This window comes from Moschus berezovskii, chromosome 4, assembly GCF_049115385.1.
Source record: "Moschus berezovskii isolate FMDL1 chromosome 4, NW_MosBer_1.0, whole genome shotgun sequence".
NCBI classification, from domain to species: domain Eukaryota; kingdom Metazoa; phylum Chordata; class Mammalia; order Artiodactyla; family Moschidae; genus Moschus; species Moschus berezovskii.
The window spans coordinates 94077563-94101103 of record NC_142463.1 but is presented as its reverse complement, the minus strand read 5'-3'; the positions used below and the strand labels follow the sequence as shown (position 1 = coordinate 94101103).

Sequence of the window (23541 nt, the reverse complement as noted above, 5' to 3'; positions counted from 1 at the left end):
ATGCCTCATCACAAAAGCTTTACCATCACATCAACAATATAACCTCACATACAGGGACCAGAAACCGTGACCCTATTTCCACAGTGTTTGGAGAATGACAAGACTCTCAGACGTTAGGATTCTCCATCAGAGTTGTCCATGGGACTGTTTTCCTCAGATGAAGCTTCCTCATGATATAAGAATTTTGCATAATTATTCATCTTTTTCTATGCCACATCCCATGGAGAATTTTTTTAAAAACTGCACCTTTTTCCAGAAAAATACCCTTGGAGCATATAAACACATTTTGCATATACTCTTAGGGTGTTCATGGACCCCCCCTGAAGCCCATCCATGCACTCCAGGTTAAAAATACCTGGTTCAGGGCATCTGAAGCAAAAGAGGATTTCTTGCAAGTCTCTAATTTTACACTTCAAATTATGCCTAGGGCTGTTACTTCATCTTTATACCACAGTATTAGATTAGATCAGTGGTTTTCAGCTGTGACTACAATATTAGACTCTCTGGAGAACTTAAATGAAAAGTCAGGGAATTCCCTGGACGTCCTGTGGTTAGAACTTGGAGCTTCCACTGCAATTGGCACGACTCAATCCCTTCTCGGGAAACTAAGATCCCACACTGCAGGCTGCATGGTGCGGAAAAAAGAAATTAATGAAATCTACTCCCACCCCTCACCAGGCTCCAGGAAATCTCTGGAGAGCAGGAAAAGCGATTTTAACCTGCAGTCAGATTTGAAAACGGTGGGATTAGATGATGTCTGAGTTTCCTTCTATGTCTACAATTAGACATTTGGGGGTTCTGTGTGTGTATGTTTGATTTGGGTTTTTTGGTGGTTAAACACACCAACTGATAACTTGAGGTGGCAGGTTACTCCTGGGCTGTTCTGAATGACTAGGTTTAATCCCTTGCATCAAATAATGTATCCTAAATAAAAATGAACTAATGAGAGTTCACTCCTTTTTTCCTTTAGGAAGTAAAATGAAATTTCTGCAGAAGAAATGAAATCTTGACTGCCTCCATCCTAAATAGAACAGAAACTGCCAAAGAAACTATTTTGCCAAGAGTCAGGATGCCCTGAAGTATTCTATAGAATGTTGAAAGGTTACAGAGTGGGCCAGGTTCTTGGAGGAGGATTCTCCTGTTGCTGCTGTAGTAATCACTGGAGAATTGTTGGGAGTAGTCTGGAACCTATACTTCCTTTACTCTGTCTGCCTCCAGATTTTTTCAAGTGGCCTTTTGAGTCTTGGCTCATTTTTTGTGTTTAGCCTATGAAGGCACTTGTCTTTTACAAGAGAAGGACATGGTGTTGCATGTTTAAAAACAGCTCAGAGATGAGCACAGTGAGAAAAGTGCTGCATTTAAGGTACTAGGGAGGCATGATGTAAGTAGAGGACACAAGCCCTTCACACATAATTCTCATCACTGAAATACCATGGCAGCTTTAAACCTATGGGCTGTTTAAGGAATATACTCATCTCTTTTTAGGGGCGGGGTGGGGGGCGTGTTTAAAGCTAGGGGAATCTCACATGGAAATCCTATTTATTAATGCTGTTGTTGAGTATCTTATAAAAATAGATACCCTACAACATTCCTTCCACATTGTGTGGCACTTGGGTAGCTTGTCCCTCATGTATCAACATTAAACATTGGGAAATTATAGCTAATAGGGGGACTTCCCTGGTGGTTCAGTGCATAAGACTCCACACTTCCACTGCAGGGGACACAGTTTCCATCCCTAGTTAGAGAGCTAAGATCCCACGTGCTGTGTGACATGGCCAAAAGAGAAAAAATGTATAATAGGAAAATTTTTGTCTCAAGGGCATGAAAACTACCTTCTTTTTCAGGGTCCATCTTGTGCCATGAATGGTACATATGCGTATGTCATCTTTAATTTAGTATTTAAATCAACTGTATATTTGCATCTCTCATTTCATTGATGAAGACAGTGGATTTCAGAGAGTTTAAATAACTTTAAACTGAAGCCAGGACTATTCATTTTTTAAAACAAAGCTGGTTATTCCTACAAATGGAAAATTGGGCTCTGAGGGATTATAGCAATTGGAAAAGGTTTTTTTGTTTTGTTTTTTGCTTTAAGCTGAAGTGTGTCAGAGCCAACTTGCAGCTCTGAGGATACAGGACTTCATGCTTCAGGTGTCCAGCTGAGACTCTTTTCTTGGTTCTTCTAGAAATGTTGGACTTTTTCTCTAAATTGGACTCAGAATATGGACATTTCCTGGGCACACACCACATAATCACCCCAACTTTTAATATCTAAAGTAGTAGCAGTGATTTGAAAGAGAAATTTGTCAGCCATGGTGTAATTTTAATTGATAAATGTTATAGCAAGTGTCAGTTTGTGTAACTGCATAAAAAATATTCAAACTTAGAACATCATAAGTTGTGTTATGATACAACTTACTGACTTGTGCAGTATTGTCATTACAACCCATTCAGGTGTGTGTATGGATCTGAAGCAGACAACATGTAAGATGGGTGCTGTGTAATACAATTCCTGTAGATGTGGGTCCAGAAAATAGAACTGAGCCCGTGTCTTTAAAAAAAATGTTTATTAAGCAGCTTACCCCAGTGGGACTTTTACCAGACATTTCCCCATTTGGTCTCTTCTGACACTCCCACCCTGAGGGAACAATCAGTAACTGGGAATTGAGTGTTTATCCCTCTGTGAGGAGCCCTTTACTTCAGGGATGGGAGTCTTACTTTTATCCCTCCCATCTGAAGCTGCTTCCTTAAGTCTGTTTTGTTTTTGTAAAGAATTACGAATTCTGGACATGTTTGTAAGATAATTGCTCAAGATTTGTATAAAATATTGTTCACAGATCTTTTAATGAATAAACACAAAAAATACCATGTATCTCTTGGAGAATTTGAAATAAAATTGCTTAAGTTGTAAAGATGTTTTACTTCATTTAAATCTATAGCTAACACGCTTATCTAGGTAGGTAAAGGATAAACGGTCCTATAGTAACCAAGCCTGATAACCGTGGCCAACATTTTCAAGCTCTTGGCGAAGTCCGGGTCTAGATTTGCACACCGGGCACAGTGTATAGTGCTACTACATTATTTGGTCTTTCCCTGCCTGGTCGAAGAGAACTGAAAGCCAGGGACCAGAGACTTGGCATCAGCAATAGCAGGAATGGTTGGAGGCAATGAGAAGAGCTCTTCTTTACCGAAAGGTGTAAAGGCAAAATGATTGGATTTCAGACACGCCCTGAAGGCAAAAATCAGCCTTTTTAAAAGATAGGATTAACGTGCAGTCACCCATCTCGCCCTGGGGCGGGGGGGATCAGGTTCGTTTCCTTCTGCAGACCTAAAGCTTCGCAATTTTAACTGGAGACTAGAGCCCACTCCCTGCATTCATTCACTGCAAAGCTTCTCAGGGCGCTGAGAACAAAGAATAGTAGGAATACAGGAAGGAACTGCAAAGCGAAAGAAATTTAAGGGAAGAAGGTGGAAGGTTAGGGGAGTAATGCTGAGGGGGGAACCCAGTATCTTTCTCCCCGCCAAATCCTGCAGCCAGTTCCCTCCAAAAATTTTAAAGGATTCCACTTCCAGATACTCGAATCCTGGTCGAAACCGAAAGCCCCAAATCCCCAACACTTCGCTGCCAGTCGACAGCAAAAAGGTGGAACAAGCGGGGACAGGAAACACACCCACCGGGGACTCTGGGAAACCACGAAGTGACGTCATATCCGACCAAAACAAAAAATGGCCGGGCAATTTCTAGCGGGCGTGCCCTCAGAATTAACAACTGGGCGTGCACCAAAGCATATGCACAGGTGACGTCATTACGTTAGTGTCGGGCGCGGGTGACGTCATTACGTTAGCGTCGGGCACTGGAGTATTGAAGTGAACCTGAGCCTGCGCAGATTTAGAAAACTCCAGTGAACCTAAGGATGGCGGGCACCGGTTTGGTGGCCGGGGAGGTTGTGGTGGATGCGCTGCCGTATTTTGATCAGGGTTATGAAGCGCCTGGTGTTCGCGAGGCGGTAAGTTCGGGGTTTTGTGTAACTGGCTCAGCGCTCGCTGGCCGATAGTGCCGGAAGAAGCGCCTGACAATTTGCTGCTCCTACCCTGGCCTCTTCTCGTCCTTAGGCTGCGGCGTTGGTGGAGGAGGAAACTCGCAGATACCGACCTACGAAGAACTACCTAAGCTACCTGACGGCCCCGGATTATTCTGCTTTTGAGGTAAGTGTGATGTTTGAGCCCAGCGCACAGTGAACCCTTTTGGATCGAGAGCCTTTGCCACTTAAAAGTGAATTGTAAATTCCAGCTAAGTGTTACTTTCTTCACTGCTACTTACCTCTTGTCAGTATTGTCAGTCAGTTGAAAATAGCGGCATAGATAAGCCTCCTCCAGAGTTCTGAGACCCATAAGACTTCTTAGGGCTCCACAGACTGACCTAACAATGCAAAAATTAGTGTTACGTCTTTCCAAGATAGGTTTTTTGCGTAAATTCTCAAAGGGAGCCTCTTCCTTTAAGTATAAAACAAGTGATCTAGGCTTTTCTTTAAATACACAAAAGCCTAATTACCTAAGCTTCTGAGAGCCAGGATTGCGGCCTTTGTTTCAAAGCCTAAATATTTACTGAATGTATGTCGTTGATTGTAGAGACAAATAATATATAAGGGAACCATGTCAAACCGTTTAGATATTTAGCCTAGAAGTGTACCCAAAATACTGTAGGTGGTAGTTTAGTCGCTAAGTCGTGTCCGGCATTTTGCGACCCCATGGGCTGTATGTAGCCGACCAGACTCCAATGTTCATGGGATGCTCCAGGCAAGAATACTGGAGTGGAGTTGCCATTTCCTTCTCCAGGGCATCTTCCCAACCCAGGGATCGAACCTGAGTCTTCTGTATTGCAAGCAGATTCTTTACCAACTGAGCTACAAAGGAAGCCCATGCAAAACACTGTTTAGGGTCTAATTGTTGCTTAGTCGCTTAGGCGTGTCTGAGCGCCCGTTGACTGCAGCGCGCCAAGGCCTCCCTGTCCTTCACTATCTCCCGGAGCTGGCTCAAACTCACGTCCATTGAGTTGGTGAGGAGGAGTGGGCGGTAGAGGATAAGATGGTTGGATAGCATCACCGACTCAAAAAATAATGGTTAAGTTTTAAGTAGGAGAGAGATGTTCCTACTGACACTCTTGTTTTTCCATGATTTTTTCTAAATGTTGTTACCCAAATATAGATGTTACCACATTAAGAACTAAGGACAGTAATGAATCCTTATTAGCTTGATTTCTGAAAGTTTCAGATAATTGCATTCAGTCACAAACTTAAATACGTGAGCCAGTTTTGTGTTTAGCTCTCTTATATACAACCTGTGCTTCCTATCTTTATCGTTAGTATACTGATTATTTCTGTGCTTCCTATCTTTGTAATTAGTATACTGATTATTTAGCACTTTTTATAGTGGGAGCTAATAGTATACTGTGCTCACTATCTCAGTCCTAAAAAAACTGTGTAAACTATATATGTTTAATATCCCAGTTTTTTAGATGGGAAAACTGGAGCTTAGGCTAAGTAATTTGCCCAAGACCTTAAGCACTCCTCAAACTGGCTTTGAAACTGCTCTTTCATTACTTCATTTAACAACTATTTCTGAAGATTGGTTCTTCACGGATTATTACAGAACAGGAGTTGGAGACAGTAAATCAGAAAATATCAGATTGTTGATAAAGCTATACAGAGAAAGTAATAATATGATGTAGAGTGACTAGATGACTGATTCAGATAGTTTGATTGAGGAAGGCCTGTCTAAACTGAGATGAGAATGCCCCGTGAACGGGGATCTTTTTCATCTTCTTCACCACTGTATTTTCATCATGTAAAACAGAAAATAGGCCCTCAAATATTTATGACTGAATGTACAAAGAGCTTCTAAGCCGATTTAATGAATGCTTAATGTATGTCATTCATGCCTAGAATTCCTTTTTTCACTTAGCCCTGTGAGTGCTGCCTCAGTCTTTGAAGAGAGTTAAGTTCAAATTTCAGATCTGTCACTTGTCACGTGAGTTAGGTGAGGGCTCTGATGTTACACGGCTGTAGATAGCTTGTACTGTACATTTGTAGTTTCTTTCTTACCTAATTGTTAATTTTTACTCTGTCACTGTGCATAGGGTTCTATCTAGAATGCCTTAGTTTCTACCGGAAACTAAATAACCACATTTTCTTAGAGTCATGTGAAGCTCAGCAGTAGTCCAGAAAAGGCTTTCTCCAATGAAGACATACTTAATGCAAAACTTTTAAACAGTGACTTTTAAATGTGGACTTCTAGAACACCTTTTTAGCTTACTCTTTAGTCTAAATGAAATAGAATGTTGACTGAAACATTGGACCTAAAGAGGTAGAACTATACCACATTTTTTTGAAAATAGTGAAATTGTTAGAGGCTTCTCAGGTGGCTCAGTGGTAAGGAATCCACCTGCCAGTGCAGGAGACATGGGTTCCATCCTTGGGTCGGGAAGATCCCCTAGAGGAAATGGCAACCAACTCCAGTATTCTTGCCTGGAGAATTGCATGGACAGAGGAGACTGGAGGGGTCCATGGGGTCACAAAAGAGTCAGACATGACTTAGTGATTAAACAACAAAAACGGCTTTTCTTTGAGGGCCCCTTTACATGTGAAATGGGTGTGTGCCTGTGCACTTTTCCACATTCTCAAGAGCACTGACTCCAGAGAAGAGTTGGGGATGGAGGGATGATCCATTATAACAGGTAGTAGTAAAGTAGAAATATTTAAGTAGGTTAGATCTGTTATTTGTTTGGTGGTTTTTGTTTGTTGATGATTTTGGAAATAATATTTTCTTCAATTTTATATCAGACAGACATAATGAGAAATGAATTTGAAAGATTGGCTGCTCGACAACCAATTGAATTGCTCAGTATGAAACGGTAAGTCCTATTCTTGCTTCAGCTGGGCTCAGATCATTCTTTAATTTTAATTTATTAGTAAAACTTCTGTCAGTTCAGTTCAGTCTCTCAGTTGTGTCCAGCTCTTTACAACACATCGACTGCAGCACACCAGATCTCCCTGTCCATCACCAGCTCCTGGAGTCCAGCTCATGTCCATTGAGTTGATGATGCCATCCAACCATCTCATCCTCTTTCTTCCCCGTCTTCTCCCACGTTCAATCTTTCCCAGCATCAGGGTCTTTTCCAGTGAGTCAGTTCTTCACATCAGGTGGCCAAAATATTGGAGTTTCAGCATCAGTCCTTCCCATGAATATTCAGGCCTGATTTCCTTTAGGATGGACTAGTTGGATCTCCTTGCAGTCCAAGGGATTCTTAAGAGTCTTTTCCAACACCACAGTTCAAAAGCATCAATTCTTTTGTGCTCAGCTTTCTTTATGGTCCAACTCTCACATCCATACATGACTACTGAAAAAACCATAGCTTTGACTAGACGGACCTTTGTTGGCAAAGTAATGTCTCTGCTTTTTAATAAGCTGTCTAGGTTGGTCATAACTTTCCTTCCAAGGAGCAAGCGTCTTTTAATTTCATGGCTGCAGTCACCATCTGCAGTGATTTTGTAGCCCCCAAAAGTAAAGTCTGTCACTGTTTTCACTGTTTGCCCTCTATTTCCCATGAAGTGATGGGACCAGATGCCATGATGTTAATGTTGAGTTTTAATCCAACTTTTTCACTCTCCTCTTTCACTTCCATCAAGAAGCTCTTTAGTTCTTTGCTTTCTGCCATAAGTGTGGTGTTATCTGCATATCTGAGGTTATTGATAACTTCTGTAGCCATGTTCAAATGTGGAAAAGGAAAAAAACTTGTCTGCTTTTATATTAATACATGTTTTTTCATATAATAGTTACACTCATGGTTTATATAATCTTTTGTTAATGTTCAAAAATGTTCTTTCCACCATCATTAAAATGTAAACTGTTTTAAAATCCAGTAACAAGAGAATGGAAAATTATAATTAAGCTCATGTTTAAGAATTCCCAAGGACATGTTCCTGATTAGACATGTAGTGCTTCACTCTTACACAGACAATGTTAGTAAACTCAGAGTGCCTTCATAGTTTGACTTTGTTTCTACTATCTCCCTTCCCATACCACTTTACTACAAAACTATTTCTCCTTCCTCAGGGAAAAAACCAGAAACATTCTTTTGCTACTTTCTCTAAAATGGAGAATTGGGTTGCTTACCATCTAAGGTCCCCTTCAGCTCTAAGATAACTCTGAAATGATGAGAACCAGTATATAATCTGGCAGAGCGGAGAGGGCCACATGAACAGTGGGGTTATCCTCTCAGCATATGTACAGATTGCAAGAGGGATTTGAGCCTATAGAACCAAAGGACCAGATTTCATATTCTTGTGCTCCATTTCCTATCTGGCCTGACATGATAAAAGCAGAAAAACTTCCAAGAATCCTTAGTTCTCACATTTCTAGGTGCTTCTGCTCTAAAGGTTTTCACGATAGTAGCTCTTTCATAACAGCATATTTTAAACCCATAAGTAGGTTATAATCCATTAAGCAGTTGATTGTGAAGTTTAGTAAGACATCACAGCACTTTTTTTTAAGGAAGATAAAAAAATACCAGAATGCATTGCATGTAAAGTTAAGTACTGTTTTGTGAAACTTCTGTTCAGTTATGTGTATTTGTACAATACTGTGTCACAGTGTAAAATATTTCTTATTGTGGGTTAATGATTTGAAGTTCTCAAAATGCTACATTTATGATCCATGTGTAAAGTTTGCTTTTTTAATAAAAAAGAAACAAAATGGTTTATCACTTAGTCCCAGCTGCATGTCCCTCCATTTTTCATAGGAATGATGTGAAGTTTTTAAATATCTAATAAAAATAACAAAATGGAAATTGAAAGTTAGTTTGTAGCAACTCAATAATGAGCTAGGGTTTATGAAGAGGGTATGTTGCTAGCTATATTGGCAGTATTGAAGGACTGGGTATTATTAAAAATAGAGAAAAGACTGAGTGTGAAATGTAAAAATCATTATATACCTTTGCCATTTTTTTTCTCTAGACGGGTGAAAGTATGTGGGTAAGAGGGTGGATAAATGTAGGTGTGTTTTACAAAGTGATGACATAGTTTTTCATATTCTGATTTTTTTCCCTTAACATATTTTAAACATTTTAATATTCTAAGTATTCTTTAGTAACATTTAATAGCTAATATAACAGTCCTTTATGTGAATATATACTGTAGCTTATTGTATCATTTCACATTGAAGTGAACAGTTTTTTGTTACTGTATATCATAATGCTAAATCTTATTTGTAAATTGATTTTTAGGATAAATAGGCTTCTTATTATTGCAAGGTCTACATATTATCTTCAGTCTTCTGGTTGGTTTTTTTTTTCAGTCTTCTGTTTTTACAGCGTGCGTAGAGCTCTGAGGCATTCTGTTGGGAGAAGAGAGAAAGATTTGGAGGAATATGTGGTTTTATTTCATTGTTGTTTAATTTCAGATATGAACTTCCAGCCCCTTCCTCTGGTCAGAAAAATGACATCACTGCATGGCAAGAGTGCGTAAACAATTCTATGGCACAGTTAGAGCATCAGGCAGTTCGAATTGAGAATCTGGAACTAATGTCCCAGCATGGATGCAATGCCTGGAAAGTGTATAACGAGTAAGAAATCTTTTTTTTTTTAAACCCATCCCACCTGTTTAAGGGGACCTAAACCTAACACATTTATTGTGTAATGTTGCAATAGCAAGTTCTGAGGTCTGATTTACAAAACAGCTTGGTAGAAGACTTATAGTCCTTAATGTGGGGGATTGCTTAGACAGTCAGCTCTCATTAGTTGCGCTTTCTGCTTTTTAAAGTGCCCTTGAATACTGAATTCACAAATAGTGAACCATTTCAGTATTTGGGAGAAATAACGTATGTGTGTGTGTGTGTGTATATATATATATACACATCTCACATAGACGATAATCTTACACACTTTATAGCAACTCACCCTGACAGGTTCTGTATTTTATTTATTTTATAAAAGAGAAGACAAAGTTCGGAAGTATTAAGTACCTTGCCAGAGTTGGAAATTACACTCTCTCCTCTGGTTATCTCTGCATGAGACCTGAAACAAGAAGGTGGAGTATCTCCTTGTTCTGTTTTAGCTGGAAATATGCATGTCCAGCAGCTCTGAATTTTTTGCTGCTCTTGAGCACATCCATGAGTGATCACAGAACTCTGCAAGGATTGATTTGGGGGTTACAAATAAATTTGAGTTAATGGGCAAATTCACTTGTACAGAATCTGCAGATAATGAGAATTGATTGTAAGTAGAGAATTAACACCAGAAACAAGAGTGCTACTGAACTCCTATTTCTTTTCCACATAACTAGCTTTAGCTTTATGTTTTGCTGTCTATAGTATTTAAGGTTCAGTTTCCAATTCGTAAAAGTTAGTGGTTAGATGATCTCCATGGCTTCTTTGAGCCCTAAAATCCTATGTTTCTATTAACAGTTTAAGGCTATTGAACCTCATGACTGCATAAAACCATTTGTTGGAGGATGATTCCTGAAACAGTAAAGCAAAAATCACAAAATGATAAATAGCTTTTCTCAAGCTTTCAGAGTCATCATTAAACTTCTGTGGTCACATGTGGGCAAAATCCAGAATTTAAGAAACTGCAGAACAAACAATTCAGTATCTGTTGTGAATGTTGCAAGGCAAATAAAGGAACAATGGAGTTCGGACAATTAAGAAGTTTAAGAGAACAAATCAACATGTATTTCATAAAGTGGAAAAATCTGACTTTTGTTCTCAAGAAGCTTTCTTTATCTAGTTGAGGAGGCAAGATATTCTAGGCCAGATACCCAAGTAGTTCATTTTGCAGTAAGGAGGCATGTGCGGCATTCCGCACTGTGGTCTGTAAACTGTAGAGATCCAGAGCAGGGACGTTAAGGACTAGGTCCTTGTAAAAGGGTGAGATGTGAGGGCAGGGTTACTGAAGTACAGTTGAGTTCTGTGTTAGTATGAGATGTGTGGCATCGTGATCTGGTGTTTTTTCAGATTATACTCTATTATAAGTGATTACAAGATAATGGGTATAATTCCCTGAGCCGTACAGTATACCCTTGTTGCTTATCTGCTTTGCATATAATAGTTTGTTGCTGCTGCTAAGTCACTTCAGTCGTGTCCGACTCTTTGTGACCCCATAGAAGGCAGCCCACCAGGCTCCCCCGTCCCTGGGATTCTCTAGGCAAGAACACTGGAGTGGGTTGCCATTTCCCTCTCCAATGTGTGAAAGTGAAAAGTGAAAATGAAGTCGCTCAGTCATGTCTGACTCGTAGCGACCCCATGGACTACAGCCCACCAGGCTCCTCCATCCATGGGATTCTCCAGGCAAGAGTACTGGAGTGGCTTGCCATTGCCTTCTCCTTGTATCTGTTCTTCTTCTTCAGTCGCTCAGTCGTGTCTGACTGTCCGCGACCCCATGAATCACAGCACGCCAGGACTCCCTGTCCATCACCAAATCCCGGAGTTCACTTAAACTCATGTCCACAGAGTCGGTGATGCCATCCAGCCATCTCATTCTCCGTCGTCCCATTCTCTTCCCGCCCCCAACCTTTCCCAGCATCAGAGTCTTTTCCAGTGAGTCAACTCGTCGCATGAGGTGGCCAAAGTATTGGAGTTTCAGCTTTAGCATCAGTCCCTCCAATGAACACCCAGGATTGATCTCCTTTAGGATGGACTGGTTGGATCTCCTTGCAGTATAAGGGACTCTCAAGAGTCTTCTCCAACACCACAGTTCAAAAGCATCGATTCTTCGGCGATCAGCTTTCTTCACAGTTCAACTCTCACATCCATACATGACCACGGGAAAAACCATTGCCTTGACTAGACGGACCTTTGTTGGCAAAGTAATGTCTCTGCTTTTTAATATACTATCAAGGTTGGTCATAACTTTCCTTCCAAGGAGTAAGCGGCGTTTAATTTCATGGCTGCAGTCAGCATCTGCAGTGATTTTGGAGCCCAAAAAAATAAAGTCTGACACTGTTTCCACTGTTTTTCCATCTATTTCCTATGAAGTGATGGGACCAGATGCCATGATCTTCGTTTTCTGAATGTTGAGCTTCAAGCCAACCTTTTCACTCTCCTCTTTCACTTTCATCAAGAGGCTTTTGAGTTCCTCCCTAATTTGTCCCTCCTCCGCTTCCCTCACCTTTGTTAACCACAAGTTGGTTTTCTGTATCTGTGAGTCTGTTTCTGTTTTGCGTGTATATTTGATTTGTATTATTTTTTGAGATTCCATATATAAGTGGTATCATACAGTATTTGTCTCTGACTTATTTCACTAAGCATGATATTCTCTATCACCTTCCACATTGCTGCATATGGCAATATTTCTTTTTTATAACTGAGTAGTAAATCCATCGTTGATGTGTATATATGTGCCACATCTTAAATTCAATCATCTTTTGATGGGCAGTTGGGTTGCTTCCATGTTTTGGCTATTGTAAATAGTGCTGCTACAAACATTGGGGTGCATGTCTTTTCAAATTACAATTTTCATTTTGTTTTCAGATGTATGCCCAGGAGTGGAATTGCTGTATCATATGGTATTAATAGCTCTATTTTTAGGTTTTTTGAGGGACCGTCACACTGTTTTCCATAGTAGCTGTACCAGTTTACGTTCCCAGCAGCAGTGTACAAGGTTTTCAGAAAAGGGTGAAATACAGATATTTAGAGGCGAGTGAGAACATTCTAAAAATGGAGAAGAACATAGATGTGGCGCAGGGGGAAGAGATGCCTCGGCTTGAACATTGCTTCCATATTCAAGCTGTAAAGCTTTAACAATTATTCTTTACTTAAGGTCCAGGCTATTTTTTCTTTCTTTTTTTTTTTTGAGAAAAGCCAGCATAAAGCACTTTTATTCCAGTCATGTGTAGTGCAGGGGGTGGGGGTTGGCTTGGGGAGTAAACAGCAATTTCTCTCACCAGATCACTACACAGGACAGCAAAGAGGTGAGAGGGGCAAGGAGAAGCCAGGAAACTCTGAGATCAGCAGGGGGAGCTGAGCATCAAAAAACAGGAGATGCTGAAGCTGTGATAACCAGCATCATTTTCTTAAGACAACACTTGTCATGATAGCTGCGCTTTCATGGGTGTTAAGTGTTGCAAACAGCACCTTCAATTTAACTTTCGATTAAAGTTCTTAAAATTTAGGAAGTAGAGCTTGGGTAGCTATGCAATTACAAAAATTCTGGATATCCATTAGAAAAACCACAGGATGGAAGAAAAAAACAAAGACCAGGCCATGAAGGTTTCAGAGGTCTCTGCTGGCCCAGGGAACAGACATTTGCAATGTCCCAACATCTCAGCAAAAACAATATGATTTCAAAAGGCAGAGGGTCTACGAGGAGGGTGACGGTGGGGCAGTGGAGGCAAATTCTCTCCCCCTTCCCACTGCAGTTTTGGGTAGGGCTTTCAGTTCAACCCGAGGACATCTCTCAACTTGGAGAATAATTTGGCCCTCAAAAGCACCTTAAATCTATGGCTTTGCAGTACAGCAGGAAGAACATTTAATATATAATAGATAAAACTTTCATCCAAAAAAATAAAGATTCTTGCACTCCGCCCCCCCAACACCAATTCCTAGTCTAAAGTTAATCCATTACTTGTGCTGTTAATACTTGATTCATACTTAATTGGAAACCTAGACCCAGAGGACTGAAACTCAGTCTTCACCCCAAAACAAAAACAAACTGAGTAATTCGAGGCTTATGGCATATAGTTCAGGTCAACACACATACGAGGAGAAAGGGGAGGAGCAAAGCTGGTGACAGAACACATTCAGTCTGGGAAGATGTTTATACAGAGTGTAGTGGAACATCAGGAAAAGCTCCATACGGACTCACTGTGTGCACCTGGAGGCCCCAGATCCTTCTGTGGCACATCCAAGAATGGGTAGCTCAGGCAGGAGGCCACTCCTGTCATTCCAATTTTAGAAGTTCCACGTGAGAGATGAGAGTGGCATTTGGTGGGATGATGCCTGGGTGCCCAGTGGTACCATAGGCATAGTCTGGGGAGATGGTCAGCTTGGCTGTCTGACCCATGCTCGTCTGGGCAAACCCTTCTTCCCAGCCTCGGATCACCTCCTGCTTGCCCAGCACAAACTTAAAGAGCTTGTTCTGTCCCAGGAGGAATCGAATTTCTTTCCGTCGTCAAGCATCCCTGTGTAGTGCGCCATGCAGGTCTGGCCGTGCTTTGGAAAGGTGTGCCTGTCTCCGGGAGAGGTGGTCTCCACCTGCACTCCCATGGCTGCGATAGCGGTGGATGCTGGGTTGGCCGATGGGCTCCGCTATGGGCAGCGTGGACCGAGCGTGGATCCAGTCTATTTAACATGATATTCAAAGCAAAAGTCTAGACCTCTCTTTGGTGACTATCATAAAACCTGCCTCCGAGCCTTTACTCAAGCCTTACCTCCTCCTGAAATACCTTTTAACTATTCTACCCAAATTCAACTTACTCAAGGCATGACTTTAATCTGTTTCCTTTTCTTCCCTGATTAAAATTCTGCCTCTGGTACTCTCCCTCTTTTGAGTAACTATACAGATCACTATGTGCATCACTTGTTTTCCATTTAATTGCATAACACTTTCTAGTGTCTTTCTTTTGCCCATTATTTTGTTATCCCTCTTTTGAGTAACTATACAGATCACTATGTGCATCACTTGTTTTCCATTTAATTGCATAACACTTTCTAGTGTCTTTCTTTTGCCCATTATTTTGTTATCCCTCTTTTGAGTAACTATACAGATCACTATGCGCATCACTTGTTTTCCATTTAATTGCATAACACTTTCTAGTGTCTTTCTTTCTTTTGCCCATTATTTTGTCTTCTCCAAACCCAATGGATGTTTCTCCAGAGGAACTGTACTATATCTTATCAAAAGCAAATTTTCTTTCTTTGTGATAGTATTTGCAGATGTCCAATATGCTGGGCAGAAAACTTCAATTTTAAGTAGGTCTTGGTGCAGAACTGCTTTAAAAAAACAGTATTTCATTAATAAGGAGGGAATTCTTTACTTGAAACTAAAGGGAAACCTTCACAGTCAGCCCCTAATTTTACAAATAGATTTAGCCCTCGTGATATCAAATGACTCATCCAAGGAATCATAGCTCTTTAGGGCAGAGCTGAGACTAGACCCCAAGTCTTCTGATTCCCATGGTACGGTGTGGTCAGTTTGAGCATTCAGAATACTTGAGGAGGGACCTGAGTGTTTAAGAGAGAAGCTGGAAGAAGGGAGAAGACTAAAAATAAGCTGGACTTTCAGAAAGAGGTGATTCAAAGAAAAGTTCCCTATTAACTGTCGGAGGTCAGAAATAGAGTACTAAACTTTATTGTCTTCAGGATGGAATAATTGTCCAAGTGGGATGAGCTGAAAGAAAGCCTGGAGAGGCACCACTGTTTGAAGACCAAATTTCTATAGAATTAGAGTTAGTTTTTGAAAATCAGTTGGTAGAGATAGGAGAATTAACTCAGAAGGGAAGCAGGAAATTTGAGCCGCAAAAGCCCAGAAATAATACTGAATCTAGAGCAAGAGCATAGTAGAGCCAGTATGGTTGAAATGGATTCTACTGCCTTAAGAGGAAATTGATAGGGTATGTGAAGTAAATCTTAGTAAAGCTGTAGTTTAGGAAAAGAGAGAGATTGAACTCTACCCTGCAGTCATTTCTCTAATGATAATTGCAGGGAACTCTGTATAACTCAACTTCTCCCCTCTGCTGGTTAGAGCTGATTTGGACTGGAATCTGAATCTACAGCCTTCCACCACAGTTCTTTTCTTCTCTCTAGTTAGCAGTAGACAGGAGGACAGAGTGACACAGTAAATGTAGGAGAAGAAACGGAGATAAAAGGAGGTGTACTCATGAGTGATAAAATGAGTGTTCAGTTCAGTTCAGTTGCTCAGTCGTGTCCGACTCTCCGCGACCCCATGAATCACAGCACGCCAGGCCTCCCTGTGAGTGTACGCATCAGATATTCCCTCATCTTCTCCATGTAAAAATAACAGTTTAAGACGTGGTATAAGTACACAAAATCAGAATGATCAGTAAACAACTTGGGTTCAAGAGTTTATAAGACCTGAATTCTTAAAACTTTGAACAGAGTTACAGATTTTACCATTTGTTATAAACTGGTATATATAATTTAACCAGAACCATAAGAAAATTAGTATTGTGTGAATTCTGAAGCACTTTCAACATGTTGTAGAAATAATGTGGACTTTCTTGAGTTTTACACATTCATAAGTGAATGGTCTGTATCTCGTGCCTTTGTTGGCTTTCTGTGAGCTGTAGTTTCTGGGAAGTGAGCAGCTCTCATTCCTGTAACTCTTGTAATCCAGTCATTCGTGTGCCTCCTTCATGAGGATTCAGTACGGCTGTGGTGCTGTTATCCCTCTGATAGGAACTCTAACTCGGTGTAAAGCCCCAAAGGTCTGTTACTTTTTTTTTATATTTTTATATTGTACTATATTTCATTTACAGTGTTGTGTTTGTTTCAGGTGTATAGCAAAGTGATACAGTCATATATATATATATATATGAATTAACAAAAGCAGTTCCTGTCTTTTGATGGGGTGCTCATGGTTTATAACATAAATGGCATTATTTTGAGAGAGGGATAACTTAGGTATGGCATTGGGTTTTTTTTCTTTTTGCAGCTTGAGGCAGTTGTAAAATAACTTAATGTAGCTTTTTACAACTGTGTATTCTATATTATTTTTTCATTTGGTGAAATTTTAACTGTTAATGTTTTTGGCATTGTGCTTTGTACCATTTATTAAATAAAAATTAAAAAAAAAAAGCAATGGCCAATCAAACAATCCCTTTGCTTGTCTTCACATCCTTAGCTCCTGCTGGTGAAGCACTTCAAACCATATCCAGTTTGGCACTGTCCTATTCAAGTTGATGTTTGCTCAAATGAACTCTTTAAAAGTAAAAAAAAAAACAAAACCTGAATTCACCTCTGAGACTTAATCATGTATGTTACCTTGACCAAGTTACTTAATCTGAATTATAGTATCCTAACCTATGAAATCGGAGAAGGCAATGACACCCCACTCCAGTACTCTTGCCTGGAAAATCCCATGGATGGAGCAACCTGGTAGGCTGCAGTCCATGGGGTCGCTAAGAGTCAGACATGACTGGGCGACTTCACTTTCATGCATTGGAGAAGGAAATGGCAACCCACTCCAGTGTTCTTGCCTGGGACTGGGGAGCCTGGTGGGCTTCCGTCTATGGGGTCGCACAGAGTCAGACACGACTGAAGCGACTTAGCAGCAGCAACCTGTGAAATGGGGATAATGATGTCTACCTCAAAGAACTCTTGTGAGAATTAAGTTAGTATTGTAGAGTGTCTAACATGATGTTTGGCACAGGGAGCTCAAAAAATACTGGCTTATTTTTAGCAGAAAAACTTGACCTTGTGTCAACTAGACAGTATATTTTTAGTTAGCACTATTTGATTTTAATGTACATTAATCTGATTTTCTTTTTTAGAAATCTAGTTCATATGATTGAGCACGCACAGAAAGAGCTTCAGAAGTTAAGGTAAATTGTTTTTCTGTCTTAGGTGAATCCTTAGTAAATTTACAATGAGAAGGAAAAGGAACCACTGGACTATAGTCATAAAAGAGTAAATAATTGATGATCCACTCTGTCCAGTGTTTAGTGTCGGGTTTGCCCTACCTGAGTTGAAAAGAAATAGACCTGAGATCTGAAAACATTTCTCTGGGGTCATTTGCAGTTTGCAAGTTTGCAATTATTGAAATGATACTTTTAGAAGGAAAAAGCAGTAGAATAATATGTATAATATGATTTATATTAAAAACACACACACACCCTAATCTCTGTATGCATATACACATACAGGAAAGTATCTGAAAGAATACTCACCAAAAACTGAACAAAAGTTATCAGAGAGAAGGAAAAGCACATGGAAGGAGGGACTATCCATTCTTAAGCAATTAAAGACATATTAATTAAATAGACTTTTCTGTTGATTTTAATCTTACGTTAGAATGTAGGTGGGTTGTATAATTTTTTTTTTTTTTACAGGAAACATATTCAAGACTTAAACTGGCAACGAAAGAACATGCAACTCACAGCTGGATCTAAATTAAGAGAAATGGAGTCAACGTGAGTATCTGTAATTCCATCACCTTTTAAATTGTTTGGCACGTGTTAAGATCAAGATTCAACAGTATGATTCAAGCAGCATTCAAATAAAGTGCCACAAGTATCAAAGAAGTGCTTTTCCAGAATCCTAGTCTTCACTGCCTCTGCCTGTTTCTGAAGTAGGGGCTTGAAAGGAAGTTAGAGTTACAAACAAAAAACTAAACCACTGCTAATTTATTCCAATTTTAGAGCCCCCTGTTTTCCATCCACTACTTCTGTTCTGAGTAGAATTCTACCTTTTAAAAGAAAAAAAAGTCTGTTTTTAAACTCTTCAGGAGGGAAATTAATTGTTTCTTTCCCTTTTTGACTTGCCCTTTCCCTAATCTCCCTCCTCCATCACCCACACCACTGTCCTTATTCCACCTTCCCCTCATCCTCTGAGTTCCCCATGTTATCCGTCTATTATTGCATCTTTCCACACTTCTTCAAACTGATATAATCTTCTGCTAGAGATTTTTTTCTGGGAGAAGGGGAAGACTCTTTGAATCTGTGGAATTCTATCTTAGCATCTGTAGAAATTTCTTTATCATTTTTAACTATTGCCTTTGCCCTATTTTCTATCCTTTTCTAACCCAATTAAATACTAACTTCAGTCACGCTTTCATATCTCTTCAGCTCTAATTTGTTCTTTTTTTAAACTTTTTATTTTGAGATAATTGTAGGTTCACATGCAACTTAAGAAGTAGTACAGAGAGGTCCTATATACATACCCTTTACTCACTTCCCCCTAATTGTGCCCCAGCTTTTGAAAATGTAAAGCTAAAAGTGAAGGTTAGTATTATGGTTAAAAATGTATATACTGGTTAAAAAATGTGTGTACTATAAACGTGTATAGTTACGTGTATACTATAAACATCTGGTAAGAGAAATTTGGCTTTAGGTAATTTTCCCCTCTGTTTTCTTTTCTAGCTGGGTATCCCTGGTCAGTAAGAATTATGAGATTGAAAGGACTATTGTACAATTAGAAAATGAGCTCTTTCAAATGAAGCAGCAACACGGAGAGGCAAACAAAGAAAACATACGGCAAGACTTCTGAAATAGGCTGGCTCGGCGGGTAGAGAGGAAGATACGCTGGGCTTTCACAGAAGATCAGGCGTCTTAACTATGAAGAACATTAGCATCTTTTGGAAACCATCAGTGGTTATATGTTTAGAAACCATAAAATGTGGGTAGTTGTATTCTATTTGTACATTTTAGCAAAATAAAAAACTTAAACATAGTGGTTTGTTTTGTGTTTTTGCTACTAAAAAAAAAGAACTTTAGACTTCCAAGATTAGTATGGCCTTAGAATAATGTTTTGTTCATAAAATTAATGTTGAGTCACTGGGACCATATTTTGTACCCAAGAGATCCTTACTGAAAGTTTTCAACATGTACATGTACAAGAAGTTGGAAATTTTGGTTTATTAAGTATTTCAAATAAAGAGGTAGTTCTAAACAAATTTTTAATTACCAAACAAGACTAAAGAAATACAGTGGTTCCATATATGTTATTTGTGATCATCATCACCGTAAGCAACAGTTACATAAAGCTTAGTATGTGCTGAGCACTGTTCTAAGCACTTCAGGTAGATGAACTAAACTTACATGAGCTAAAAAAAAAAAAAGGATAAAAATGGATCCTCACAAAAGCCTATGGAGTTACATATTCTCATATACAAACTGACAGGTTCTGATGAAATAATTTGCTAAAGTTTTTTTAGCTAGAAAGTGTCATCAAGGTTTTGAATACAGTAGTTAGCACCATGGGTGTGTTCTTATCCTTCTACTTGTAAATAAATTATAAAAAATTCCTAACCAATTCAGAAAAAATATTTGCAACGTATCAAAGGATACATAGTCTTCCTGTACAGAGACATTTTACAAATCACTGAGATGAACTCCCACCGGAAAAAAGTTAAAAGATGTTTAGCATTAAAACCTACAACTTGTCAAACCTATTATGTTAATAGTGTTTTTTGTTGTTCAGTCACTAAGTCACGTCCCAACTCTGTGACCCCATAGACTAGCACACCAGGCTTCCCTGTCCTTTACCATCTCCTGGAATTTTCTCAAACTTTTTGAGTCTGTGATCCCATCCAACCGTCTCATCCTCTGCTGCCCTCTTCTCCTGCCCTCAATCTTCCCCAACATCAGGGTCTTTTCCAATGAGTCACCTCTTTGCATCAGGTGGCCAAAGTATTGGGAGCTTCAGCATCAATCCTTCCAATGAATATTCAGGGTTGATTTCCTTTAGGATTGACTGGTTTGATCTTGCTGTCCAAGGGACTCTCAAGAATCTTTTCCAGCACCACAATTCAAAAGTATCAATTCTTTAGGACTCAGCCTTCTTTATGGTTCAACTCTTGCATCTATACATGACTACTGGAAAAATGATAGCTTTGACTCTACAGACGGTATAGTGCTTTTTTTGGGGTGGGATATAATTGACAGTATTAAGGGTCAATGGTTTTAAAGCTACAAAAAAGTCCATAATTTGTATATGACTTTTTTTAAATCCAAAATTTTGTGTCGATGCACTCGTAATTTTTCTCTATATATAATAGTATGGAGTTTCATTTGTGATCTATCAAATATTCAATATTATTAGGTAGAGCTCATACCATCAGCTTTACTCATCTTTTATATAGCAGCATTTATATAATGTATTGAATATTTTCATACATTGCTCTTAAAAATGACTGTAAAATGAATTTATGAGATTTGTTGAAACTGGCAAGTCTTTAGCTTCAGTCAGAAGCCCATTGTCAGAAGCCCAACAGCCTTGAGCTGTTGACTGCTTAATTAGAGAAGGACAATAGAGAAATGTATGAAGTACTTAGAAAACATGTCAAAAAAAAAAGTACAGTGGTGAAGTTTAAAAATCTTAGAATCAGCATCTAAAATGTATCACAATAGCCCAAACCCTAGGAAAAGTTCAGTAGCATGTATAAAACTGTTGAAGATAAAGCTTGCTATGTATGTCTTTATGATGAGGAGGGGAATTCATTACATTTTAATTTCAACCGTTTTTTAAAATTTTATGATGTGTTGAACATGACTCGGTCAAACATGACTGAACACCATGGGTTGATAGTATACTTTTCAAAGTTAGCCACATTCAAAGGGAAAAGTATGATTTAGGATTTTTCTATGTTAAAGTTTTCTGGAAACAGCATCCTTCTCCCACCCTCTCCATTTCTACTTATAACTTTTCTAAATTTACTTAGGAAAATTCCTAAGTAATATACAAAAGGAAGTGATTTTCTATCATATGGGCAAATATCTGAAAGGTTATACACAATATTTTTAACTGACTCAAGATCTATGAATAGTTTCAAGGGTTCCATGAACTGCTTCACATCCTGTTTTATATGTGTGTATGCAGTTTAGAGTATAATTTACATCAGATTCCCAAAGGGGTTCATATGCAAGAATGATCCCTCCCCTGGTAGACATGACAGTTCTGTCACATCAAGTTCCATTCTCCCCCATTCTTTCTCTCCTTTCTCCCCAGATTCAACCTCAGCTGAACTGCATAATTTTTAATAAGAAGCCCATCATCTCTAGTTTTATTCTGCACTATCAAGACTGAATTGTTGGATGGGAAGCACATGATTTTTGGCAAGGTGAAAAGAGAATAAGGGACTTCACCAGTGGTCCAGTGGCTAAGACTCTGCACTCCCAATTCAGGAGGCCCAGGTTCCCTGATCAGGGAACTAGATCCTACATGCCCATGCCACACACCACAACAAAGATGGAAGATCCTGAGTGCTGTACTAAGACCTGGCACTGCCAAATTAATTTTTTAAAAAAAGAAGAGTATGAATATTGTGGAAGCCATGGAGTAGATGGCTGGATGGCATCACCGACTCTGTGGACATAAGTTTGAGTGAACTCCGGGAGTTGGTGATGGCCAGGGAGGCCTGGCGTGCTGGGATTCATGGGGTCGCAGAGAGTCGGACACAACTGAGCGACTGAAATGAACTGAACTGAACTGAACTGAATAATAGCAAGACCAGCAGGAAGATCACCATTGCTGACTGTGGACAACTCAAAAATTTGACTCCCAGACCATTTCTTCTGTAGCTCAGGAGAGCACCCTCTACCTCCATCTGCTCACAGTCTCCTATAATCTTTGTGCTTTTGCTGCAGTTCCTTGGGTTCCATGTTTTCTTTACCTTCTGCCGATTGCAGAGGTAAGTTTATGATTATGATATAACGTCAGCAAAGTCTGTCCTGTAAGATCACAGGGAGGGGAGATCTGTTACATATTAAAAAAAAAAAAATCAGTCAAAATATCTTCCAGCTCATAAAACATCATTTCTGGAAGCTAGAAAGAAAATGGAGCCAAACCTTCAGAATTCTTAGAAAACGTTTACAACCAAGGCCTCATCAGGTGGTCAAATTATCAGTTAAGAATAAACAGAATAAAGACATTTTCAGTCAAATGAGATCTTAAAAACATTTAGGTCCTGAGCATCATAAGGAGCTACTGGAAGATAAACTTCTGATCTAACGCAGAGGAAAGGTAGAGGGACTCTTCCAAGGAGATGGTGAAAGAAGATCCCAGGATTATATCTGTACACTCAATAGAGGGTAACCAGTTCGGATTGGAATGGTGTGATTCAAGACAAGCATTTTGAGAGCTCTCATCACAAAGATGCCCACTACCATGGTACCATCTTTATACCTTGAGGAGCAGGATGCCCAGGTGGGCTGGTACACATTTCTAACTTGCACTTGACTTGCTCAATGTCCTGATGAAATTCCTATTCTCCCCCTCTTTGACCTACTGGAAGTGTTCTGCTGTGTCCTACTTCTGAAGAGTTTTAATTCAGTCACTCAGTTGTGTCCAACTCTTTGTGAACCCACAGACTGCAACATGCTAGGCTTCCCTGTCCATCACCAATTGCTGGAGCTTGCTCAAACTCATGTCCACCGAGTCAGTGATGCCATCCAACCATCTCACCCTCTGTGTCCCCTTCTCCTCCTGCCTTCAATCTTTCCCAGTATCAGGGTCTTTTCCAATGAGTCAGTTCTTCACATCAGGTGGCCAAAATATTGGAGCTTCAATTTCACCATCAGTCCTTCCAATGAATATTCAGGACTGATTTCCCTTAGGACTGACTGGTTGGATCTCCTTGCAGTCCAAGGGTCTCTCAAGAGTCTTCTCCAGCACCACAGTTCAAAGGCATCAATTCATTGGTGCTCAGCTTTCTTTAAGGTTCAGCTCTAACATCCACACATGACTACTGGGAAAACCATAGCTTTGACTAGACGGACCTTTGTCAATAAAGTAATGGCTCTGCTTTTTAATATGCTGTCTAAGTTTGTCATAGCTTTTCTTCCAAGGAGCAAGTGTCTTAATTTCATGGCTGCA

At 39.6% G+C, this 23541-nt stretch overlaps 2 protein-coding genes and 1 pseudogene across 3 annotated transcripts in view; 2 read left to right on the top strand and 1 right to left on the bottom strand.

The window, feature by feature from the left end:
• The window catches only part of DENND2C (DENN domain containing 2C), a 103978-nt gene extending 100251 nt beyond the window's left edge, over positions 1-3727 (top strand). For both annotated transcript variants that reach the window (XM_088835607.1, XM_055401339.2), the window contains exon 19: positions 971-3727. In XM_088835607.1, the coding sequence (XP_088691733.1) occupies positions 971-1002 (32 nt within the window). In that variant the 3' untranslated portion in view covers positions 1003-3727. The remainder of the gene's footprint in view (positions 1-970) is intronic.
• Positions 3728-3829: 102 nt separating this feature from the next.
• Positions 3830-19398, top strand: BCAS2 (BCAS2 pre-mRNA processing factor). Its single transcript, XM_055401342.2, has 7 exons — positions 3830-4007; positions 4114-4206; positions 6840-6910; positions 9457-9618; positions 17502-17552; positions 18060-18140; positions 19089-19398. Exons 1-7 carry the CDS (start codon positions 3915-3917, stop codon positions 19213-19215), a joined length of 678 nt encoding a protein of 225 aa, XP_055257317.1. The 5' UTR covers positions 3830-3914; the 3' UTR covers positions 19216-19398.
• LOC129540291 (peptidyl-prolyl cis-trans isomerase FKBP1A-like) lies at positions 13931-14313 on the bottom strand (annotated as a pseudogene).
• Positions 19399-23541: the final 4143 nt, after the last annotated feature.

Bases quoted from the DNA above. Each gene is read 5' to 3' on its own strand.
- BCAS2 (XM_055401342.2), top strand. From the start codon at position 3,915: ATGGCGGGCACCGGTTTGGTGGCCGGGGAGGTTGTGGTGGATGCGCTG. The intron at 4,008-4,113 runs GTAAGTTCGGGG...TCTCGTCCTTAG, and splicing joins CGCCTGGTGTTCGCGAGGCG to GCTGCGGCGTTGGTGGAGGA. The intron at 17,553-18,059 runs GTAAATTGTTTT...TTTTTTTTACAG, and splicing joins AAAGAGCTTCAGAAGTTAAG to GAAACATATTCAAGACTTAA.